The 22,123-nt window shown below is 41.7% G+C and overlaps 1 protein-coding gene across 1 annotated transcript in view; it reads left to right on the top strand.

Annotated features, from left to right (window-relative positions):
• The window catches only part of SP1 (Sp1 transcription factor), a 33,742-nt gene extending 11,736 nt beyond the window's left edge, over positions 1 to 22,006 (top strand). Inside the window, exons 4-6 of the mRNA XM_075591813.1 lie at positions 14,599 to 14,767; positions 15,882 to 16,081; positions 16,843 to 22,006. Coding sequence (XP_075447928.1) covers positions 14,599 to 14,767; positions 15,882 to 16,081; positions 16,843 to 17,159 — 686 coding nt within the window. The 3' untranslated portion in view covers positions 17,160 to 22,006. The remainder of the gene's footprint in view (positions 1 to 14,598; positions 14,768 to 15,881; positions 16,082 to 16,842) is intronic.
• Positions 22,007 to 22,123: the final 117 nt, after the last annotated feature.

Raw genomic sequence — 22,123 nt, 5'->3', positions numbered from 1 at the left:
CAAAAGACTCCTTAACTTCTTCAGCACTTTAGGGGTGTGTTGGGAATTTTTGTATTACACATAGCCTCTTCAGTGCCTTGTATGCAACATGAGAAAAGTGAAACATCCGGTTCCCTCAACAAAAATGTTTTAATCAGTTATTTGTTTGTTTTAACGTTGAGCGGAGTTATAGACCTTGTGTGTGTTTGACTGACTGTACATGCTGCATGTTCTAGAACAGCGGTGCGCAAAGTGGGGGCGCGACCCCCAGGGGGGGGTGCGAGATTAACAGCGGGGGGCGCTGGGTTTACAGAGGCCCCACGTGCTTCCCGAAGGCACTTCAATTAAGTGCCGGGGGACCTGCAGGGCCTCTGTAAACCTACTTGCCTTGATTCAGCCGGCATCTGGAGACGCCACGGGGTCATGTGATGTCGCGTTGCTATGGCAACGTGACGTCCAGACGCCGGGAATCAAGGCGAGGAGGAGGGAGGGGGGCGTGCAGAGAGGAAGACATCCGGCAGGGGGGCGCAGGGGAAAAAAGTTTGCGCCCCCTGTTCTAGAAGAGGGGCGCACGCACTTTTTGAGCAGCTCGCTTTCGCGCCCATCGCTTGTGTGCGGCGTCAAATGACGCCGTGGATCACGTGACGTCACATGGCCCCGTTTCCATGGAGACTGTTGTGTGACGTCACCCCGCAGGACGCCGCGTTGCCATGGCGACGCGTCATCTGAATCAAGGTAAGTTTTATTGTAGCAGAGGCCTCACGCGATCCCCCAGCACTTGATTTAAATGCCTTGGGTAAGAGCGCCTAACCCCACCCTGCCCCCCTCACACTGTTCTAAAATAATTGTTGGGCTGTCGCGTATGGCATACCTGTGAGCACGTGACCTGCATATGGGACCAGGGTTAATACACCGATTGCAAGCTCGCCCACTTTTCATCTTGGCAAAGGTCCCTCAAATTAACAATATCTCCCCATCAATCTGTCCCCATATACCATCTGTCACAAACCGCGCATGTGACTTGGATATGCAACCAGGGTTAATACACACTGCTACTCTAGCCAACTCACCTTTTTCCCTGCACAAGGTACTTTCAGTGACTTAATAGTAACCCCTTATTTGTAATCATGTTCATCCACTGCCACCACGCAAGAAATATGCAAAATACATAAATTAATATATCTGCGAGGGTCTCGGGTCCCTGTTTATTATAGAAAAAAACTATGCACTTAACACACACAATCTGTTGTAGCAAAATGTGTCAGAAAATGTAAATACTCCAGGGTGGGGAACAGTTCATTCAGAGCTCCAAAGCATACTTCTTAAAGAATGTTTTCATATATAAAACTACAGTGCCTCAGATTACGGAAAAAGATAATTACAAGAACATACAATTAATGGAGAAGCGTTTCTTAAAATAAAATTATAAAACAGAAATCCCTATACATTACCATTTTCCCCAGAGAAGTTACTGGCGTAGAAAGATGACAATTCAAGTGTTTGGTCCAAAACACAGAGCTTCTGATTTCATAACTACAGGGCAAGACTTGTATACCATTTTTCTCCCATTGAGAACAACATAAGCCAACCCCTGTCGGAAATTAGCTGTTGGGTTCATGGTTTTACAACAGAGAAAAAAAACCGCCTAAAACATGCGTTTAAGTTTTTGCCTTAATATATAAACGCACTAATAACTTCCTTTCTCTAATACTTAGAAATGTAAGATTCAGGCGATTGACTAATGTAACAAGACTAAGTTTGACACTTGCTCCAAAATTTGTATGACAAATGGTTCTGTCCGTGGCACCTCTTGGTAGCAGTGCGTGCCCTCATTGGCTGAACCGCTCACGTGACAGTGCCGTTGCGAGACAAAATGTAAAAAAAACCTGCGCGCACTCCTATGGACGATGCATTATGTTTACATCGTGCACGCCATCGCACTTAGCATGGATGCGGCCCTACCCATTCAGTGTGTGGTATGGTTTGATTTGTCTATTTGCCACGGTGCTGAATATGTATCTCTTAGTATGCAGAGTAAATGACGTCACATGATATTCTCATTATTAATAGCCAGTCTTTGGTGGAATACTTAGCCACACCCCCTGAACTTTGCAGAACCCTGTAAAGCAGGGTGCACAAACGGGGGGGGAGGGGTGGCAATTACGGAGGTCCCGCGCTCTCCCCCAAGGCATTTAAAGTAAATGCCGGGGGACCTCGCGAGGCCTCTAATTAACTTACCTTGGCTTCCAGCGAACGTCGTCATGGTAACACGATGTCAATTGACGCAGTGGGGTCTCGTGATGCCGCGCTGCCATGGCGTCATTTGATGCCGGTGCCGAGCGGGGGAGGAGATTGCGCACCCCTGCTAGTTGTATGCAGCGCTTTACAGATACATTTTGCAGGCACAGGGAGATAAAGTGACTTGCCCAAGGTCGCAAGGAGCTGACACTCAGTGCCAGTCAGTGTCTTTACTCACTGAGCCACTCCCTCTCCCTGTTCTAAAAGTAACTCTAATAGGATAGCCATATTTTAATCCCATCTCTGGCAAAACAACTGGCCTTATCTTGTGACCCTATCAGCCCCATTCAACACATCTGGCACTTTAAGTGGTAACCCACCAATTAAGTCCTATTTTGAAGATCAACAGAAACCCAGAAGAAGGCTTGGCCTATCATAAACCCAATATGTTGTATTTTTTTTTATTTTTTTTAATCAAACGGTTGCTACATTAACCCCATAAGCGCTAGATTGATTAAAATACATAATATCTCATGATATCATGACAGGCTGCAGAATAACTTTGCCAAAATATTTAGTTTTAATTGCCTGTCCCCTCTGGCCTTTGGAAAAACACATCTAATCAACTAAAAAAAATCAAATACATTTCTTCAATTTTGTATTCTGTTAAATGATTGTGCCATAAAGTCTGTGGTTATGATGGTGCGTAGATATATCTACGCACCATCATAACCACAGTAAGTATGCATAGGGCAGGGTTCCCCAATTAAATTTAGTCGTGGAACCCTTTTATATTTTGGAAAACAGAATGGCACCCCTTAAATATTTTTAGCGTAGCACATGAAAGAATTTTTTTTTGCCGCAGGCGAAAAATTTTCTTGGTTCAAGATAATTTTTAAAAGACCCCCACCGCCCCAATACATTTTTAAAAGACCCCCCAGCTCTCCCCCCCCCCCCCCCCAGTGTCTCTCCCGCAGCTTCATGGGTCACTACCCTGACACGAGAACTCTCTGACCATTTAACACCTTAAGTCATAAATCACATACTGCACAGGGGGGAGGGATAGGCTTCAGTCAGATTCCAGGATGCACTGTTTTTAAGTATAACCCTTTCTTGCTTTATCCATTGTAACAACGCCGGAAGAGATCAGTGTATTTCGGAAGCTCTCACAAATAAAAGCATTTAGTTGGCCACAGAACGGTATCGTCTATTTGTTTTTGATTGTGTAAATAAAGACATACACAAATAAAACTGGTGATTCCCCTATGCATACTTTCAGTAAGTCAGAATTCTTGTTCTCAACTATAATAAAAAAAATTATTTTTTTTAAAAGTGGACTGAAATTCATTATATGGTAAAAAAATATATAGTACAGGCAGTGCTGTCACATCTCATTGATCTCAATATAATTATGTCAGGGGAAAGTGAATTTCGGACATTAGGCGTCAGCTTGAAGCTCGAGCGAAAATTCAATACAGCAACCTATTAGTTCTGATTGAATTTTACCATCCCAAGGGCTTGCGGTCATGCCAATCCATTTTATGCTACTCTCCCTTTCCTGAAGAAGCTATAAGTAATGTTATTGGTGTAATGTTTGCTGTAATGCGGCTCCCTTAATTGTATTTGAATTACGGACTTTTCATTTATATAAAGTACTAGCTATGCATCGCTGGTACCTCCAGTAACAAAATTGGACATTATAAAGAGCTCATTTGCTGAAAAACTGCAAGGAAGTTGATATGGGGGGGGGGGGGGGGGAGGCGCGGAAGGGAGAAACATTGAAACGGCTGTTAACGCACTAGTGACCTTGGCAGGGCACATGAAGATAAATCTAGAAAGTAGTGCGTGCGTACAATAAGATCTACCTGTTCTTGCTCCAGACATATAAAGGGGGGGGGGGGGCTCTGGAGGTAAATTAAAACTGTAACTGGTAAACTTTTAGGTATTGCTTTTTTCTTTGTCCAAGACTCTGTGGCCCCTGGCCTGTGGGGTGCCCTCATGGGTTCCATGTTCCTGAGATGGTCGTTTAAATTTTTTTATTTTTCCCCCCATATGGACACACTATGGCTTCCAGGGCCACATTACAATGGTAGCTAATAGAAGGCTGCACGGTCAGAGATAGAGTCACTATCTCTTATGGGTGACACCATGACAATTTTTATTTTATGAGCACAGGTGGGGAAGAAGTCAGAATACCATAGATCAGATACATTTGGAGGGGGCACTGAGGATCAGAGACAGACACCCTTGCTGTGATAGATCTGAGACCCCACAATGAGTTACCTATAGTACAATTGAGAATCTGTTGCAAAGTCTAAAACTAAAGTTTTAGTTTGTGATCAAGGCTTTGGAGATTATGGGTACTAAAAGCTAGCATTGAGCAATCTAGGACATTTCGCCATGGCCAAATAGCTGCCAGTACTTTGCCGCAACTCACCCCTCCGCTAGAAGGTGCAGCCACTTCGCCACCAGCAGCTAAAGTAAGTGCCTTACCCTAAAAATCCCAACCCTAAACCCTTACCCTAAAACCCCTTAAATTAACTCCCTACCCTAACCAGTAATTAAACTTGCCTTAGAAGCGGCCAGCGGCAGTTCGGCTGCGGTGGAGGGTTCGTCTGCTGCAAAGTGGCGGTAGCCATTTGGCTGCGGCAAAACGACTGCGATCAAATGTCCTATTACGATTCCTGTGTCTTGTTAATTATAATCCATAAATTGTTAATCTGTTAAAACCGTAAGAGTAGTCATGAGCATGTTTTAATTAGACTAGCTTGTTCCTACCTCTTTGCAAGATAAACCCTGCAAATATACTTGACAAAATGAACATATTGCTTCCTGGTTTAAACATTTTTATAAATAAATTTTAAAAATGGAGGTCTCTGCCCCTACCTTTTTTAGAGAATTGCCAAAATGTACAATTTCAGGAAGGACACAAGCGTCTATTCGTTTTAATTTTTTTGCTGCAGCTCCTTTCCGGCAGGTGAATTTATTGTAAATAAATGATGAAGGTAACTGTAATGAACTGAAGACCTCCTTATCTTTAGTTTAATTGCAGCAACCAAGGAAATCCCATGATCCACAATTTAGAGCTTCATAGTACGAGTGTTGAACGACCCCTGCTGTTGAAGTAGAGATTATTTAGCTGGAACTGTTAAAAGCGGCTGCGAGCTTCGGTTTAATGGTTTGTGCAGACATGTTGTGAGGTTTTTGTTTTTTACCAGTTTCCTTTGTTCAGACTTTCATTTTACTCAGCCTGTAATGATCTGGCAGTGGCACCGGTTTTACAGGTTCTGAGAGCTGCACAGGGACATTTGCATGATCTACCTCTAAATGTGTCAACAGCCACTCGACAATTAACCAGTTAAATATCCGCAGTATACTTTAAAAAAATATGTTAAGCTTTTTTAGTAGTTGCCTATCAACTTCGTGCCTAATATTCAAAGGCTCTTTATATTTAGTTGCAGTGTCGAGAAGTCAGGGAGCGCAGTACACCAGGGTGAACATAAAGGGAAAAGCATAACACAGATGATAGTGCAACATTGTGTGATAAAATGATGCATAACCTATAACTAAGATAGGGACAAGGAGAGTGAACAATAAAGAATTGCTACACGAATTGAAAGGACATCAAGTGGATTTAGTGAGCAAACATCATTGAACACACAGATGCAATGGGGACTTACAGAAAAGCCCCAAAATCAGGCAATATGAATAGAGCACAGTCAATGTCCGTTGTGGGAGGTGAAAAACCTGTAAGTGATGAAACTGCAGCAGGGGGTCAAGCTGCGCCGGCGATTCCTCCACTGCAGAACACCACAGAACTTCCGGGTTTGATTCTCCCACTCAGTCTTCCGCTCCACGTGACACCGTCACACTGCGGGCACAACGGGCTTCTAGTGGCACAGAAAGCAATTTTCACTATGCATGCCATTGGGTATATGAGGGTGTTGGTGTATTCATGTCGGCCTCTCTGTATAGTGTACAAATCTCCTTGAAATGTTTTTTTTTTTTACATATTTAGAAGTTCCTTAATTCTTAATGTACTTCTAACGCCATAGTGAAGGGCTTGCTCACAGTTACTCTGGGGTGTGTTGGTACATGCATCAACCTCACTGAAAGGAGCTGAAGCTTACTTTATTTCTGTAGTCTCTTACTTGCTGTGGGAGTGCAATATGTTAGAAGCCTGCTTCCCACTAAAAGTACCACCTTGTAATTGTCTGATGTTAGTCACACATTTAGCTTGCACTATAACAAGGATTCTTAAAGCAGCAGTTCAAGTTGCCGTTTTATTTTTATTTTTTTCCATTCAATATGCATCAATACTATCTGCACACTGACAAGTGATTAGCTAAGTTGCCAGACAATCCGTTCTCCTGTGATCGATTGGGAAAGATTCTGCTGAAAGCACTAAATCACTCTGTGCTGCTGAAGAGTACCCACAGTGCAAATTTCTATGTTGTAGATCATGTGACCAGGCAGGTACTAGATACAATTGGTGCACAGAGAGTGCAAAAGGGATGTGCCAGAGCCTGTCTCGGAAGGGGATGTGACTTTGTAAATGGTTGCTATAGAAACAACAAATGCTTGTTACATTAGAATACATTAAACATGTCTTTAAAAAATATATTTATTTAAAAAACAAATGCTGCAAGTATTTCCTCCTAGTGCAGAACTGATTAATTAAAAATGAAAAATAAAATCACACGTAGGATATGACTGCCTTGGTTTGCCCATTAACTGATCCCTTAAATATAAATGTGTTAAAAGACCTGGTCTACAGTAACAGGCTTTTTTCTTTATCCATTGTAACACAGCCGGAAGAAGAGATCTCAAAAAAAAAAAAAATGTGTGTGTGTGTGTATATATATATATATATATATATATATATATATATATATATATATATATATATATATATATATATATATATATATATATATATATATATATATATATATATATATATATATATATATATATATATATATATATATATATATATATATATATATATATATATATATATATATATATATATATATATATATATATATATATATATATATATCTTTTCGCTGGGGATTTTAATTCCACTGTAGCATGTTTTTCGTCGTGTAATACTATTAGTTTATTATTTTAATTTTATAACGTATGATATGCTTTTTATATGGCCTCTTTATTACTATCTCATTAATATATTATAATTCAATTAGAGATGGATTTATACTCCAAGTTATTCACTATTGTTCCACATATGTGACTCCCTGTGTACATACTTTGAGTGCAATTCTTAGGGAGGGGGAGTTTGTCCTATCTCTGACTCCAGAGCTAAACTGCATTAATTTGAGCTCCGGTGACCCCCCTGCTTCCTGAGATACAGACCTCTATAGGAGGTGCTGGTATCTCTGTGCAGGATTACATGTCCCAGTCATGCTGGCCGATGGGAAGCAGCAAAGGATGATGTCACGGCTTTCTATTGACCCGGGTGACGCGTGATATTTAAACGTTGCCTTTTCGATAGCCGCACCAAGCCCTGTGAAAGCTGCTATATGCACCGATACCAGCCCCCTCTACGGAGGTAAGTATCTTGGGTAGCGGGGGGTCCTCAGACCTGAAATCAATGCGGTTTGGCTCTGGAAACGCCCTGCTTCAAACCCGGCCCCATCTCACATAAAAATAGGACAGCAGGTTAAACCTTTGCTTGTGGCACAAGATATTTCAATATTTGTGTATCATAAAATTGATTTGCAAGAAGCATCTGCTACTATTACATCAAAGAAAGGTAACCCATTTGAAAGAAGGTGAATTTTAAGATAGAAATATATATATTTAGATGGGTCTCTGTGCTTGTAGTGGTGTGCAGTACTACCATGTATCCAATACTGCACATCTGACAAGTCCTTCCTACTGTCATTGTTGGGCACTGCAGTGGGATGACTCCAAGCAGGTTCAAATCTATGCACATTTATAAATATTTATTACTAATTTCTGTTGCTGTTGTCTAAAAATTATGAAAAGGGCAGGATATGTAGAAGTTTTCTTCATTGATGGTCTAGTGCATAATAAATATATGGTGTTTAATTGCATAGTGTTTCCTTATAAAGAGAGAACCCCATCCCATTTTTTATTTTTTTAAATTTAAGCTAAATTACTTTATTGCTAATTAGAGGGATGTGAGGCTAATACTCCCAAGGTTGTCCTGACTACTATGAACAGGTGGTTATGCTCAATGTAGTGTTGCGTGAGTAATACTAGTTTGGTCGGTATGGATCTCTTAATCCCACTATATAGATATGTGATAGCTCAGATTTGTGGAGAGAGTTGATGATGAATCCACAGTGTTCACTGCCTGGTGATCTTATGTATTAATCAGTACACGGTACTACCGTGTACTGTGGAAAGTATCCAGTAACGCGCCTAAACAGCACAGCTATGACGCATGCGCAGTGATACCTGATTAATACATAAGATCACCAGGCAGTGAACACTGTGGATTTATCATCAACTCTCTCCACAAATCTGAGCTATCACATATCTATATAGTGGGATTAAGAGATCCATACCGACCAAACTAGTATTATTCACGCAACACTACATTGAGCATAACCACCTGTTCATAGTAGTCAGGACAACCTTGCTACTAGGATCTACATGGTGACCATAGTAGTATACATAGACCGTCTAGCGTCTATTTTTAATACTGTATATGATTACACAATAAAGACAACATATACTGTTTTTAATACACATTTATTAATAAAACTAGTTTATACACACATTTTTTCACCCCGACCACATTATTTCATAAAGGTCTGCAGTGCGCCTACAAAGGGATCTTCTGTGTGCCTTCTTTGGTACATCCCCACGCTCATATTGACACACTCCCTAGGCAGCACGCCTCTACCATCAAGGGGTTAGAGCGAGGTCCCTCTCTATTGCTAATACTCCCAAGTACTGATGAGAAACTTTTGTCATAAAATTCTAAAATAAATAAATATTTTAATATAAATTAATAGTTCAGGGAGTTGCCAACAAAGCTGAATAATGTCAAGTTTCTTTCCATTACTCGCTTGCCGTACAAAGTTGTAGCATCTATATTGGTTCTGGATTTGTCATATCGAGTTCTTTTGAAAACTTTTATTTATATGTATGATGTTGGTACCAAACAACTGAGGTATTAACAGCTGTCCATACAAAATCAATTAAACTACTAGCTGTATGTGGCTGTAGGAAATCTGAAAGGGTCTTAATTAAACATTACTCTGTTTTTTAAACCCTCCCTATAACTTGCTGTCTCTTGTTCCCTTTTTCCCCACCGTAGGCACGTTCTACGCCGTGCGCGCGCGCAGATTTTTAGTTGGCTGACGTTAGTCAGCTTTCTATAGATGTGCCGCGCACGGCAGGGAGAGGGGAGCCGACAGACAGCGGTGAAGATGAAGAAATTCATCTTTTCGCGCGTGTGTGCGAATAAATGCACACACCAAAAAAAATTATTAAACTTTTTTTTTTTTAATTAAATTTTTTTTACTTGCACTCCCCTTACACTTACACAACACATACACACATATACACTTACCTGCAGCTCCCGGCTCTATATACACGGAAAGCATGCGGCACGTGCACGCGTGTTCGCATAGGAACGCACGGCTGCATGCTGTATAGAACGGTCCTTACTCTCCTGCACCAAGCCCTGCTCCTCTCTGCATACTATACTCCCTCCTCTCCGACTTCTCATCTGTTTCCTCCTCCTCCTACTTGCTGTCTGTTTCCTAGTACTACTATACAACATGCTGTCTCTCCTCGCCTCTTTGCACTCCCTCCTCCCTGATGTGCAAACATCCCTCCTCCTTGCCACCCCTCCTCTCCATCTCATCTGTTTCCTACGCTCCCTGCTGTCTCCAATGCCATTCAAATCCTCTCCCCCAGTTTCCTGAGTGAATGAGACAGCTGTCTATCACAGAGGGTGTGTGATGTATGTATATAGCGCCGACAGTGTACTCATCACTTTACAAAGACAATACATACAGTACAGGGAATTATTATAATACAATAAGCACAGCAAAGTCAGACAATTGTAAAGGAAATCCCTGCCCTGGAGAGCTCACAATCTAAACGGTATGTTTGGAAACTTTGAGACAGGTGAGGGAATAAGTTCTGTAGATGGCAGTGCTTGGCTTCAATGGTTGGTGGGAATGACTGATAGTGCATGATTGGGACGCTTATTTTTAGAGGTGAGTTTTAAGGTTGGTTGGTATTAGATGGGTTAACACCATTAGAAGGGAGGCGTGGATGAGAGCAGGTGAGATTTATTTGTGGGGGTGCTTTTTATTGAGGGGTATGTAAATGGTTGCTCAGTGTATAGGCACAAGCATAGGTGGAGAGAACATAAAAATTTACAAAGGAGTGCGGAAACGGCAAACAGAAAAAGCAGTAGGGAGAGCATGATGAGACGCAGGCAGAGAGGTAGGAGGCGAGTTCCCAGGTATTGGAAGATATGAGGAGAGGGGAAATAGCAGGTGTATAAATCGGACTTGGAAGCGCAACTTAAAAAGTGAGTCTTTTAGATGTAAAAAAAAAAAAAAACACCTCCGCAGACACTTCTTCATATATGACACTTAAGATGTTACACAGTCGATGTGCAGTCTCTTTGGCTGTCCCTGGGTGAGTGACAGGCCGCTCAACCTATTAGAAGGATGTGCAGACAGTCTTCGAGAAATATAGATGTTCTTGGTCAATTAGAAGAGATGCCAAAGCTATCGTTCTTCACCTGCACAAATCTAGTACAGTTTAAAGGAGCAGATGCTCTCCCCAAAAAATTCCCCTTGTTGGGAAGCATGGGGTCTCTGGAGCTGAACAGTGTTCATTCCAGCTCCGGTGATCCCCCTGCGCCCTGAAATACTTCTCGTAGGGGGTGCCGGTAGCAGCTCTGCACTTGTATGTTTATGGAGCTTTCTCATTCCATGGTTCATGTATCTGGTGTGCGTTAGTTTGTGAATGGTGTGTGGGCCAGTTGGTTGGGCTTGCCCCGGGCTAAAATTTGCCAACCAGCCCCTGGATCCTAGTGACCCAATGAGATTAGCAGAGCATGCTAAGACACAAGGAACGATGTTCTGCCAGGGGCATGTGTCAGTATGATTCGGAAAGGCATGGAGATAAGAGTACAAAATGGACCTTAAGAGCACAGATAGCTGCCAGTGATCTCGCATAACCATTAGATGAGGTGCAAAGTTCCCATCTGTCACTCGAGCCCCCCTGCTTGCCACTCAGAAGCAATCCGTAGGATTTTCTCTGAGGGGTAATGGATTTTTATGCAAGCCGTAACTCAATATCTCCTTTCCAGCACTGCAGACATTAAATGAACACTCACATTGGTCTCATAACCATCCGTCATTTTTTCTTCTCATTCCAGAGATGTACATACATGCCCCATGGAATTGCTGAGCACTTCCAAGTGTGTCCGCCCCTAGCTTTCAGCCTCTTGTCTTGAGCCGTTTCTGAATTGCCCTTGACTGTTTGATGGAGGCCTGGTGTGCAGGTGTAGCTTTGCTCTGGAGGGCTTTGTTGAAAAAGGGAATGGTATAATGAGAAACAGTTTGACCAGTCTTTCCTAAACAGTGGCAGCTCTGAATTTAACGGTGCAATGTTAGATAATTTAACAATTTAATTGTCGTCCTGTGACCAATCGAAAAGCAAACATTTGACCGTTTTTTTGTTCCTTTGGAAATTGATAAATTTATTTTTGCAGGGGACTCTAAATGCAGTAATTTGTCAAACAAATGTTTTCTGTACCCTTAGCCCAAAGTGGGGTGCGCAATTTTCTGGGGAGGGGGCGAGGCGTTGAGGTCCTACTCTTTCCCACAACATTTAAATAAGACGCTGGGGGAGCGCGCTAGGCCTCTGTATAGGTGGGTTGAGCCGCGCTGAACAGATGCACAAAGCCCCTGCATCTGTAATCAGCGCGGCTATAGTTTCTCCCTCCGCATGCGCGCTGATGCGTGCGGAGGCTGAGAAAATCAGAAGACAGGAGAGTTTTAAATGTTGCCGCTTGGGGGAGCAGAGGAGCGGTCACGTGACCGCTCCCATCCAATGGGGCTGCAGCCTTTTTTTTTTTCCTACTGTGTCGGTGTTCTGAGATAGCAGAGCCACCAGACCAGCACAGAGGTGTGTGTGTGTGTGTGTGTGTGTGTGTGTGTGTGTATCAAAGTTGCACTATGTTAATAAATAATTTAATCTCACATGTCTTTTTTTTTAAAATTTTTTAAATATTATATAACACACACACACGTTCCCCAGTGACACACACACACACACACACACACACACGTTCCCCAGTGACACACACACACAGACCACTTCAAAGTGACACACACACAGACCACTTCAAAGTGACACACACACACACACACACACACACACACACACACACACACACACACACACACACACACAGCTACCAAGTGACACACACAGTGATACCTGCCTCCCAAGCGCGCTTGCTGTCTCCTCTGCCAGGACAGCAAAAAGCTCCTGGTAGAGCGAGCGGCAGCAAGCAACAGCACAAAAGTGTTTACTAGGTCCCAGGCCTTACCTACACTTCGGCAGCTTCTGGTGGTGCGTTGCCATGACAACACGGGGTCAAATGGCAACGTGACGTCACATGCCGCTGCTGCCAGAAGAAAGTTACGGGGGGAGAAGACAAGGGGGCGCAAACAAAGTTTGTGCACCCATGCCGTAGCTAATGAAAATAAGGGGAAGGAGGGCATTGTTTACCAGTGCAAACTGCTGTTGAACCCTCATCACACAATATAGAAGCCAGAAAAAATTAAACCCCTCAATTCTGCTCATAAAGTTTACAAACTAAGTTACCACAGCCTTCCGTTCAATATCCTATGTTCTTCAGTTATTTGATCATACTTACTGCATTTTTTTTTATTTTTTAAAGCTTGTGCTTTAGTCCGTTCGCAATGATTTTTTATGCATTAAACGTCCGTGGTTGGCTATAGCAACAACGTGCACTGCACTTTAGTAATAGGCGACCATTTGCACGGTCTGGGAGTGCAAAGCGCAAGCTTTTTCCCCTGTGCCCCCCTGCCGGCTGTCGTCCCCCACTCGCGCCCCTACTGCTTACCTTGACTCAGATGTCCTGGTGTCATATTACATTACCATGGCAACGTGACGTCATTTGCTGCCGCGTTGCCATGGCGATGCATCACCAGGAGCCGTCTGAATCAAGGTAAGGAGACGTTTACAGCGGCCTTGCAGCTCCCCCGGCATTAATTTAAATGCCTTCGGGAACCACGCAGGGCCTCTGTAAACCCTGCGCCCGCCGCAGCGAATCTGGCACCGTGCTCCCCACACTGCGCACCACTGGTCTAGGACATTTGGTTCCGGTCTTTTCGCCATGACTAAATGACCACTGGCCGCTAATGTAAGTAAATGCCTTACCCAAAACCCTTGCCCTAAAACCCCCTACCCTAAACGCTAAATCCCTAACCAGTAATAAAACCCTTAGCCTGACCAGTAATAAAACCCTTAGCCTGACCAGTAATAAAACCCTTAGCCTGACCAGTAATAAAACCCTTAGCCTGACCAGTAATAAAACCCTTAGCCTGACCAGTGATAAAACCCTTAGCCTAATCAGTGATAAAACCCTTAGCCTAATCAGTGATAAAACCCTTAGCCTAACCAGTGATAAAACCCTTAGCCTAACCAGTGATAAAAACCCTTGGCCTAACCAGTGATAAAAACCCTTGGCCTAACCAGTGATAAAAACCCTTGGCCTAACCAGTGATAAAAACCCTTGGCCTAACCAGTGATAAAACCCTTGGCCTAACCAGTGATAAAACCCTTGGCCTAACCAGTGATAAAACCCTTGGCCTAACCAGTGATAAAACCCTTAAATGAACCTCCTACCCTAACCTGTAATAAAACTTACCTTGGAAGCGGCAGGGATTCCAGTGGCAAAAGGTTGTCTGCGGCAAACGTCGCTGAACGTATCAATCGACAGCTTAGATAATTTAATTGCCGTAAATGCAAATGCTGCATTTGTTTTAAAAAATAAGCAGCAAGAGGAAATGCTGCTTTAAAAAGATATTACGGTGTTGATATTGTAAAAAAAAAATAAGTAAATAAAATTGGAGGGGGCATAATTTGCCCAGATTTTATTTAAACCGGTCACTGTTGTTCGTACACTGTGGCCATTACATTACAAAGTTCTTTGGAAAAGAGTTCTCTATCCCACTGTTCTATATGTATTCAGCTATATACACTGTCGGCACCATCTGATCGTGTATTACCGGCTTTAGTATTATTCCTATGGTAGAAGGCCTTGAAAAACTACCACGCAAATCCTTAGAAATCTTTTTCTTTAATCTCCTGTCACAGGGGACCACAGTGGCCACCTGAGCCTTCATGCAACCAGTGGAGATGGACTGCAAGGGGATCACTCGACAATGGAAGATGGTGAGACCAGCCCAGACCCTCAGCCGCAGCCTGGACGCAGAATGCGCAGAGAGGCCTGTACCTGTCCCTACTGCAAAGACAGCGAAGGAAGGTGTGTGCCAGCTCTGTGACCATTATTGCCTATGAAGTTTAGTGCCATCTTTTTTTCTGTACAATAAAGGCTTGGTGCATATGAAGAAAAGTGACAAACATGCAGAAAAAAACGGTGTATGACAGATTTGTGGCTAATATTTTTCTCTTTTTACCTATAGCTCTTGTATGTCACACATTATGTTGGTGATTGTCTGTCTGAAAAAAGAAAGAAACCCGTTTGCTACAAACATGCTATGAAACTACCCCTTATTATTATTTTATTTTTTTGCAAATCAAACTATTCATTCCAAACAATTTGCATCTTGATGTTGCCTTAACTGCTAATAAAACTACTCAAGCAGTGTTGCATAAATACAATAACTAAGTACTCATCTTGATATATTATTTAGATTATATAAATTATATCAAGCCTATAATAATTCTAAAAGGTAACGGACCCCTGACTGTTTGTATTATCTTAATGGCAAATATTATACCGAACACTATATAGAAAGTACGCAAAGTATGTCATCCAGAAACTCCAGTGGCACACTTAAGGTGTGACTAAAAGGTTTAGGTAACATCACCCTGAGTGCTAACTGGTCTGAAACCAACCCGACTCCTCATCTCTTACCCATCTGCCCCCGTCAGGATTCCTGAAGGTTACTTATTAACCTTTAATCTGATGCATATATTTTTATTGGCTCACTGTACTGCTAAGGGGGCACCAATGGCCAGAAACGCATCTCTGATTTTGAAGATTAAGAGCAACCGGTCATGATCTCCCACTATGCATTGTGTGTCTAAAGTATTGTAACTGTGTTGTACTTTGAAGCCAGATCTTCAAGCCATGTATCACAAGCCCAGTTTGATTTTCATAGCATATGTCGTGTTTTGATAATGGCTTTCGGGATTTGATTAAATTTGTCCCCATGGCTGGTCATTCCTCTTTGGCACTTTAAAAGGTTATTGTCTTTTCTGTTAATTGTTTTTCAATACATTGCTGGCTACTCTGGCACTAAAGGGGTTAGCCGTTTCATTTCCATACTGGCCTGAAACAAGGACTGAATTGGGGTACTCTTGAAAATGCACAAAGCACTAACAAGTTACATTATACTTTAATCTTTCCTCAGGAGCTCTGGAGACCCAGGCAAAAAGAAGCAGCACATCTGTCACATCACAGGCTGTGGGAAGGTTTATGGGAAAACCTCTCACCTGCGCGCTCACTTGCGCTGGCACACAGGCGAACGGCCCTTTGTCTGCACCTGGGTGTTCTGTGGGAAACGCTTCACACGGAGTGACGAGCTGCAACGGCACAAGCGCACACACACCGGTGAGTCTGGGCTTGAGTGTCCGCTAAGGAATAGTGACAGGTGTGTGTTAGTGCTACTCTTGTACACGCTTATTTTAACATTTAAATCTATCTTTCATACACTTCGGCTATAAATTTCCATCACCCAATAGCTTTTTTGATTTCCATCAGTATGTTATAGGAAACAATTGCTTATTCCTTAACCCTTATTTTATCTTTAGGCAAAATTCATTTTTACTAGACTACATTTTGTTAATGTCCCTAGTTTGGATAATCCTGAATAGGTGAACCACATAAACTTGTCCCTGTTTTCTTAATTTCGAAGGGCTTTTATGGAAACTTAAGATACATTTCGTCAGATGTAATATACACTCTTGATTTTTGTTTGTTTTTTGCCATTTGGGAGTTTTCACCTTTCACTGCCAAAACTCTCGTCAAGATAACTGGGATATTTTCTTGCCTACTCCTGTAAGTCGGTATACTGCATAACCTTATCATAAACTTGTCCGATGAATTGATCTTTGTAGTTACTGTGTATACACACGCTTGCACGCCCATTTGCACACCAAAATAAGTACAGAATTTGTAGCGCGACATCATTCAAACAATGTAATAACCTTAATGTAGTTGGTATGCAAGAGTCCCAACAAAATACATCCAGTTAAACTAAGGGGCTTATCCAGCCCTACTTATCAAGCTAACATGGACATAGGTGACACTTACACCAGTGAATACCATGCCAACAAATGTTTACCAATCCCTCCTTCTCCTTTGTGCCTCAGGCGAGAAGAAGTTTGCCTGCCCAGAGTGCCCGAAGCGTTTCATGAGGAGCGACCACCTGTCAAAGCACATAAAGACGCACACAAATAAGAAAGGCCAGGGCAGCACAATCACCATGACAACTGTACCCATGGACACTGGGGCGGGCTCTGACGGCAGCACTGCCTCCACCCCCACTCCCCAGACCCTCATCACCACCAGCATGGTTGCCATGGAGGCAATCACTCCTGAGGGCATCGCCCGGCTGGCAAACAGCGGCATCAACGTCATGCAAGTGGCAGATCTGCAGTCCATCAACATTAGCGGCAATGGCTTCTGAGAGCAAATGGTCAGGCAGGACTGTAAATAGATGGGGAAAGTGTGTGATGGGGCGGGTGGTGCTATAGTACATAGTGTGACAGTGGGTCCAAGAAGAGAGGGAAAGCATCAAATGGCTCTCGTGTCTAAAGGTGGAAGGGTGTGCCAATTTGCCTTATCAAGCTTGTTGTGGGAGCTCTTCCACTGTGTAGCAATCGCTTCTTTAACCTCAGCACTGAATAATCACCCAGTACCGCTATTCTCTGGGCTCCCTGCTTAACAGCAATAGGAGCTAGGAGAGCGGTAGTGTTTTCAGTGGGAACTTTCTGTTTCAGAGCCATAGCTCGTTTGCAGCCAGATTAGCCAACATTGATTGTCCCACTGGCAGCATAGTGGTTAATATTATCCTTCTGACCCCTCTGATTCTCTCCTGTTATCGGGTGGTGGATTGCATGAGTTATAACAATCTACTACTGCGCAACCTCTTGTCTGTTGGGATGAAAGTAGTGTTGATATTTGCCAGAACTTATCATTTTTTTATTATTATTTCTTTTATATATAAATATATATAAATAAATCTATTTTTCCTTATATTTTCCAAACACAAAAATTAAGGTACACCCACAGCCATCATGCTTTGATAATTGTGGTATCAATGCAAAACGTGTTTTTTTTTTTTTTTTTTTTTTTTTCTCCGCAAGTTATACTATATTTAAAAAAAAAATCTTAAAAGCATTCAAGAAAAAACAAATGCCAAAAACTATATATAATGTTAACAAGTGCTTAGGCCAAAAGTTGCTTTGGTCACTTTGCGCAGGCTTATCTTGATCTCCCTACTCTGTGGACTTTCCTGCTTTAAGTGATATAATGCATTTTATAACTTATCTCAGAAGCATTGCATATTTTTTTTCTGTAGCACAGTTGTAGAGCTTTTGTCATTCCTCTGCCTCTACCCCGTCCCACTGAGCAAGGACATTCATTACTCCTGTAAGTCTGACCGTTTTACATGTAACACATTTTATTTAATTATTATAATTTTATTTTTTTATTTTTTTTACTACATGCTTCTTTGATGAAGAACCTGCAAAAGTGTCAGGTGGTTCTGCAGGGAATGTGTTTTTAATACCTCTGCTGTTGCCTGACACATCTAGAGCATAAATTCTCTGATAAGTGATGATGTTCAAACTTTTTTTCTGTGGGAGGGCTTTGTCCATGTTAAATACTCGAATAGTGCAGGCTGAGTTTGCGAGAGCTGTAAATTATTAATCTTCCAGTGCATATGCGTGTAGGGTTTTATTAGCCTGAAAAAATGTATTTCTTTGCCAATTTTGATATCTTTTATTGGAACAATGAGAAGTCTTAATAGATATTGTAGCTCTTTTGGGGCCTCTCAAATGTTCGGGGAAAGAGTCAATCTTTTTTTAGACTCTGGATGCTGTGGAAGGGTCTCTAATTAATTAGCAACAATATTGATTGAGCGATAAAAAGTTTTCAAACAGATGGGGATGTATGGGTTTATTCAATCTGAGTGCGCCAGGTAACCCATAGTGCTGATTTTACATACTTAAAATTATTTGTGTCTGCTTTACACTCTCCAATCTATTCAGGCAACTGCAGCTAGATGTAGAAGATTGCATGCAGTATATGGGCCATCTATGGAGACCATTATCTGCACACTATCCTGCTTTGCAGCTTCATGTAGAGATATTTCTGACTTCCTTTTCTGTCTTGGCCTCGTGATTCCTGTTGGCAGCAATGCAAATACAAATGCAGCACAATTTGACCGTTGCTCTAAAGGGCCCTTATTCCCTTTGCTGGGAAGTCCAGTTCACAGCATGTTGAATAAGGGCTTACATTTGCTTCCAACATTGATAGTGTGTTAACAAGCATTGGCATGGATAGTGGAGGATGAGGCCTAGATATCAACCCCCATTTTATTGGGTGTATCTTTATTTTTCTCCTCCCTCTATCGTAGTGACTGGCAGTGGAAGGGGACCTTTTATACAAATTGCTCCTGTAAATAGCATATATCTTATTTTGAACAATTGCATTCGGTGGGATTTTTTCCACTTATTTTTATATATACATGCATAGCATATACATAAGCAGAGAAATGAAATGTATTTTTTATACAGTTTTGCTACCCACAAACCGTAGTTGACACAGGGTATTTTGCATTCTGTGTCCTGGTTAGGCATGATAGAGTGGGTTACTGTTATAATTAGGAAATGCTTTGGAATAGGGTATCGATGGCTTGCAAGTATCAAATCAGTCTGTCGCTTTCACATTAGCAATGATGTAGTCAGTGTTTGAGGGAAAACTCATTTTGTTAGCTGTTATGATAATTCTTCCAGATGTAATGGGTGATTGTACACGTCTAGGGAAACTCCGTAATCGTGTTCGTACCAAATTTGTCCCACATTTTTATTCCCTTGACTTTCTTTGTGCCTTCTCTGTAGGAGTTCTGAGCCACAACGAGCAGGTGCTTTTCTGTGTTCTTAGGAATTCTAATAATTGGATAACTGGTACAGACTGCAACCGATCACTGTTCTTTTCGTTTAAATACTTTTGCAAAGAGCTGCAAAGCATTGTTGAAATGCAATTGGTTGGGTGTGGGGGGCTACAGATTAGAAAAGCTATGCATTAAAATAGCAGATACACACCGCTAACATCTTTTAAAACTAAAACAGGTAAAGTCTGTCTCAGCTGGTGTCGCTTGGAGTGAAGAATCCCACTTTTCTTCACACAATTTGGGGTCACACAATTACAAACTGCCTTTTTATTGAACTTACTGACCATTCATTCTGTAATATTTATATGTGTCAATTCTTAATAAACCGCTGTTCCATTACATGGGCTTCAAGTGGTTTGTTTCATTCAGTGCAGGAGCTGATTTCACTAGGAAGCTAAATGCTTTGTCACTGACATCTCCCCACTGGGAGCTTTTCACAGATTTGTTTTGTAGTTTCAAACTGCACAAGCACACTGGGTTGGAAATCATGACTTTATCGGTTTATAAATAAAAAGAAGTTTGAAAATCGAAGTGGTCAGGAACCATCAGGTTCTGATCTCCCCGTTGCCATGAGCATTATTAAGCTGGTTCATGAATTCACTCGTCTTGCTGGTTACATTTTGGGATGATGGCCTTCTTTATATTTTACCATGGCCTCCCTTCCTGGATACAGATGCTGGCTTCTACCACTTGAGGTTGGCAATCTTGAGTTGGGTTTGTCTGCGTTTTTATGTAGTGTTCTTTTCTGGTGTCCTCATAGCCTATTTGTGTCGGGAACAATAGAAGGTTTAGTTGTGGATGCTTTCTACAAGTAGGCTCTATATGCACCTTGCTAGCCCTACTCCTCTCCAAATCCTGTGAGCCCCTTACAGTGGTACCCTTTGAAAAATCCAGTTCTGGACGCATCTCCAATCACGTGAAAGTGTGAAATTATTGGGGTGTCGCCAAGTATTCATTCCCTTCAGGACTGGATGGACATTCCACGCCTGAGGGTAATAATGGTTAATTGCTTCAAGAAAAGATTTATTTTCCCCCACAGATGCCAGCAAAACAGCCGTTCTTACCCAGCACATCTTCCTTTTCTAGTTATGGGTTTTTTTTGTTTCTAAAATTGTGATATCTGCTTTAATCTTAAGTGGCAGAATTATTATTTTTTTAAGTGGTTATCAATGTTTCTGCCTCCGCACACTTCCGATCACGTTTGTTTGGGTTTGCATAATCCTTTATAAGCGGAGGAAATGAGAAAGAAAGGTTCCATGCTTCCAAGTTTGTTGTGGTGATGGGGTTTGAAAGCTATATATTTGTCCTTGCCATTTTAAATGTAACTCTTGGAAAATAAAGATGGCAAGTTCTGTGAGAAGGCTATATACATTAAACTAAACTAAGCTGCATTCATGTCATTTTCTGTAGCTGCTTTGAATGCATCTTACCATTTTGGCACAAATAGTATGATCTGATATTTCTAATGCGAAGAGTGGGGACATAATGAATTAAAGCAGCATCTATTCTCCTCGTGTGAAATTGCCTGGACTGTCGGGAGTTTGTCCGTTTCAGGAAGTCTGTTGCACAGGACTTAACATCGGAGTGCTTTGTTCATGACAAATTTGTATGTGAACTACTAGCAGCCTGGGCGCCCTGGGATTGCGGAGCTTGTATAGCTATTCCAATTGAGAGCTGAATTGTGTAACTAACCAAACTTGCAGTATGCAACAAATGGCTCTTCGGTGAAGGGGTTTTGATGTATTTTTTTTTTTTCCTGTTTGTACCCAATGATGAATTTGTAGACTGTTTTATGCTGCTGGTCGTGGAGATGTGTATATATCCTATTAATTTTCTTGTTGCTCTGTTCTATCGTAACCCCTTTACTACTACAACTAATTCCTCCAAAGAGCTTATGTGATGAAATTTCCCGGCCAGTTATTCTGATGCATCTGTCTTAGCTTCTTCATTGTTTTAGTGAAGAGTGCAAACATTGTGGAAATGCTGACCTCTGCCAGTGTGGGGGGGATACAGATACCTCTCTTCCAGCTTGTCATTCTGCCTCTAAACGAAATGCTTGGGGGGATGGTGTGGATATTTCAAGCCCTCTCCTCTACAACAATCTCTGGGAACATTAATCAGTGCCTCATCCTCCTCCTTTATAACACTGGCAATAACTGAATTATACATCTTTAATAAGCTGTTTTATCTTGTAATGTACTTTTTGATCTTTTATTTTTATCGCTGATGTAATAATGTTGGAAACATTTTAATGAGGCTTTTTCCCTTTTGTACAAAGATTACAATTAATGTAGTTTATAACTCATTTGTAAACCCAAATGCATTTTTTAATAAAGTGTCTTAAGAGTTGTATCAGATTTTGTGTGTATCCATTTTTTCGTAGTGCTGTTCGCTTTTAACTTGACTTGGGAAAACAGAGAACAAGCATTGTGGACATTAAGTGAGACAAATAAGCTTTTTAGTGCACTTTCCAT

Source organism: Ascaphus truei, chromosome 3 (genome assembly GCF_040206685.1).
Source record: "Ascaphus truei isolate aAscTru1 chromosome 3, aAscTru1.hap1, whole genome shotgun sequence".
NCBI lineage: Eukaryota > Metazoa > Chordata > Amphibia > Anura > Ascaphidae > Ascaphus > Ascaphus truei.
This window is presented reverse-complemented; position numbering and strand designations above follow the sequence as displayed.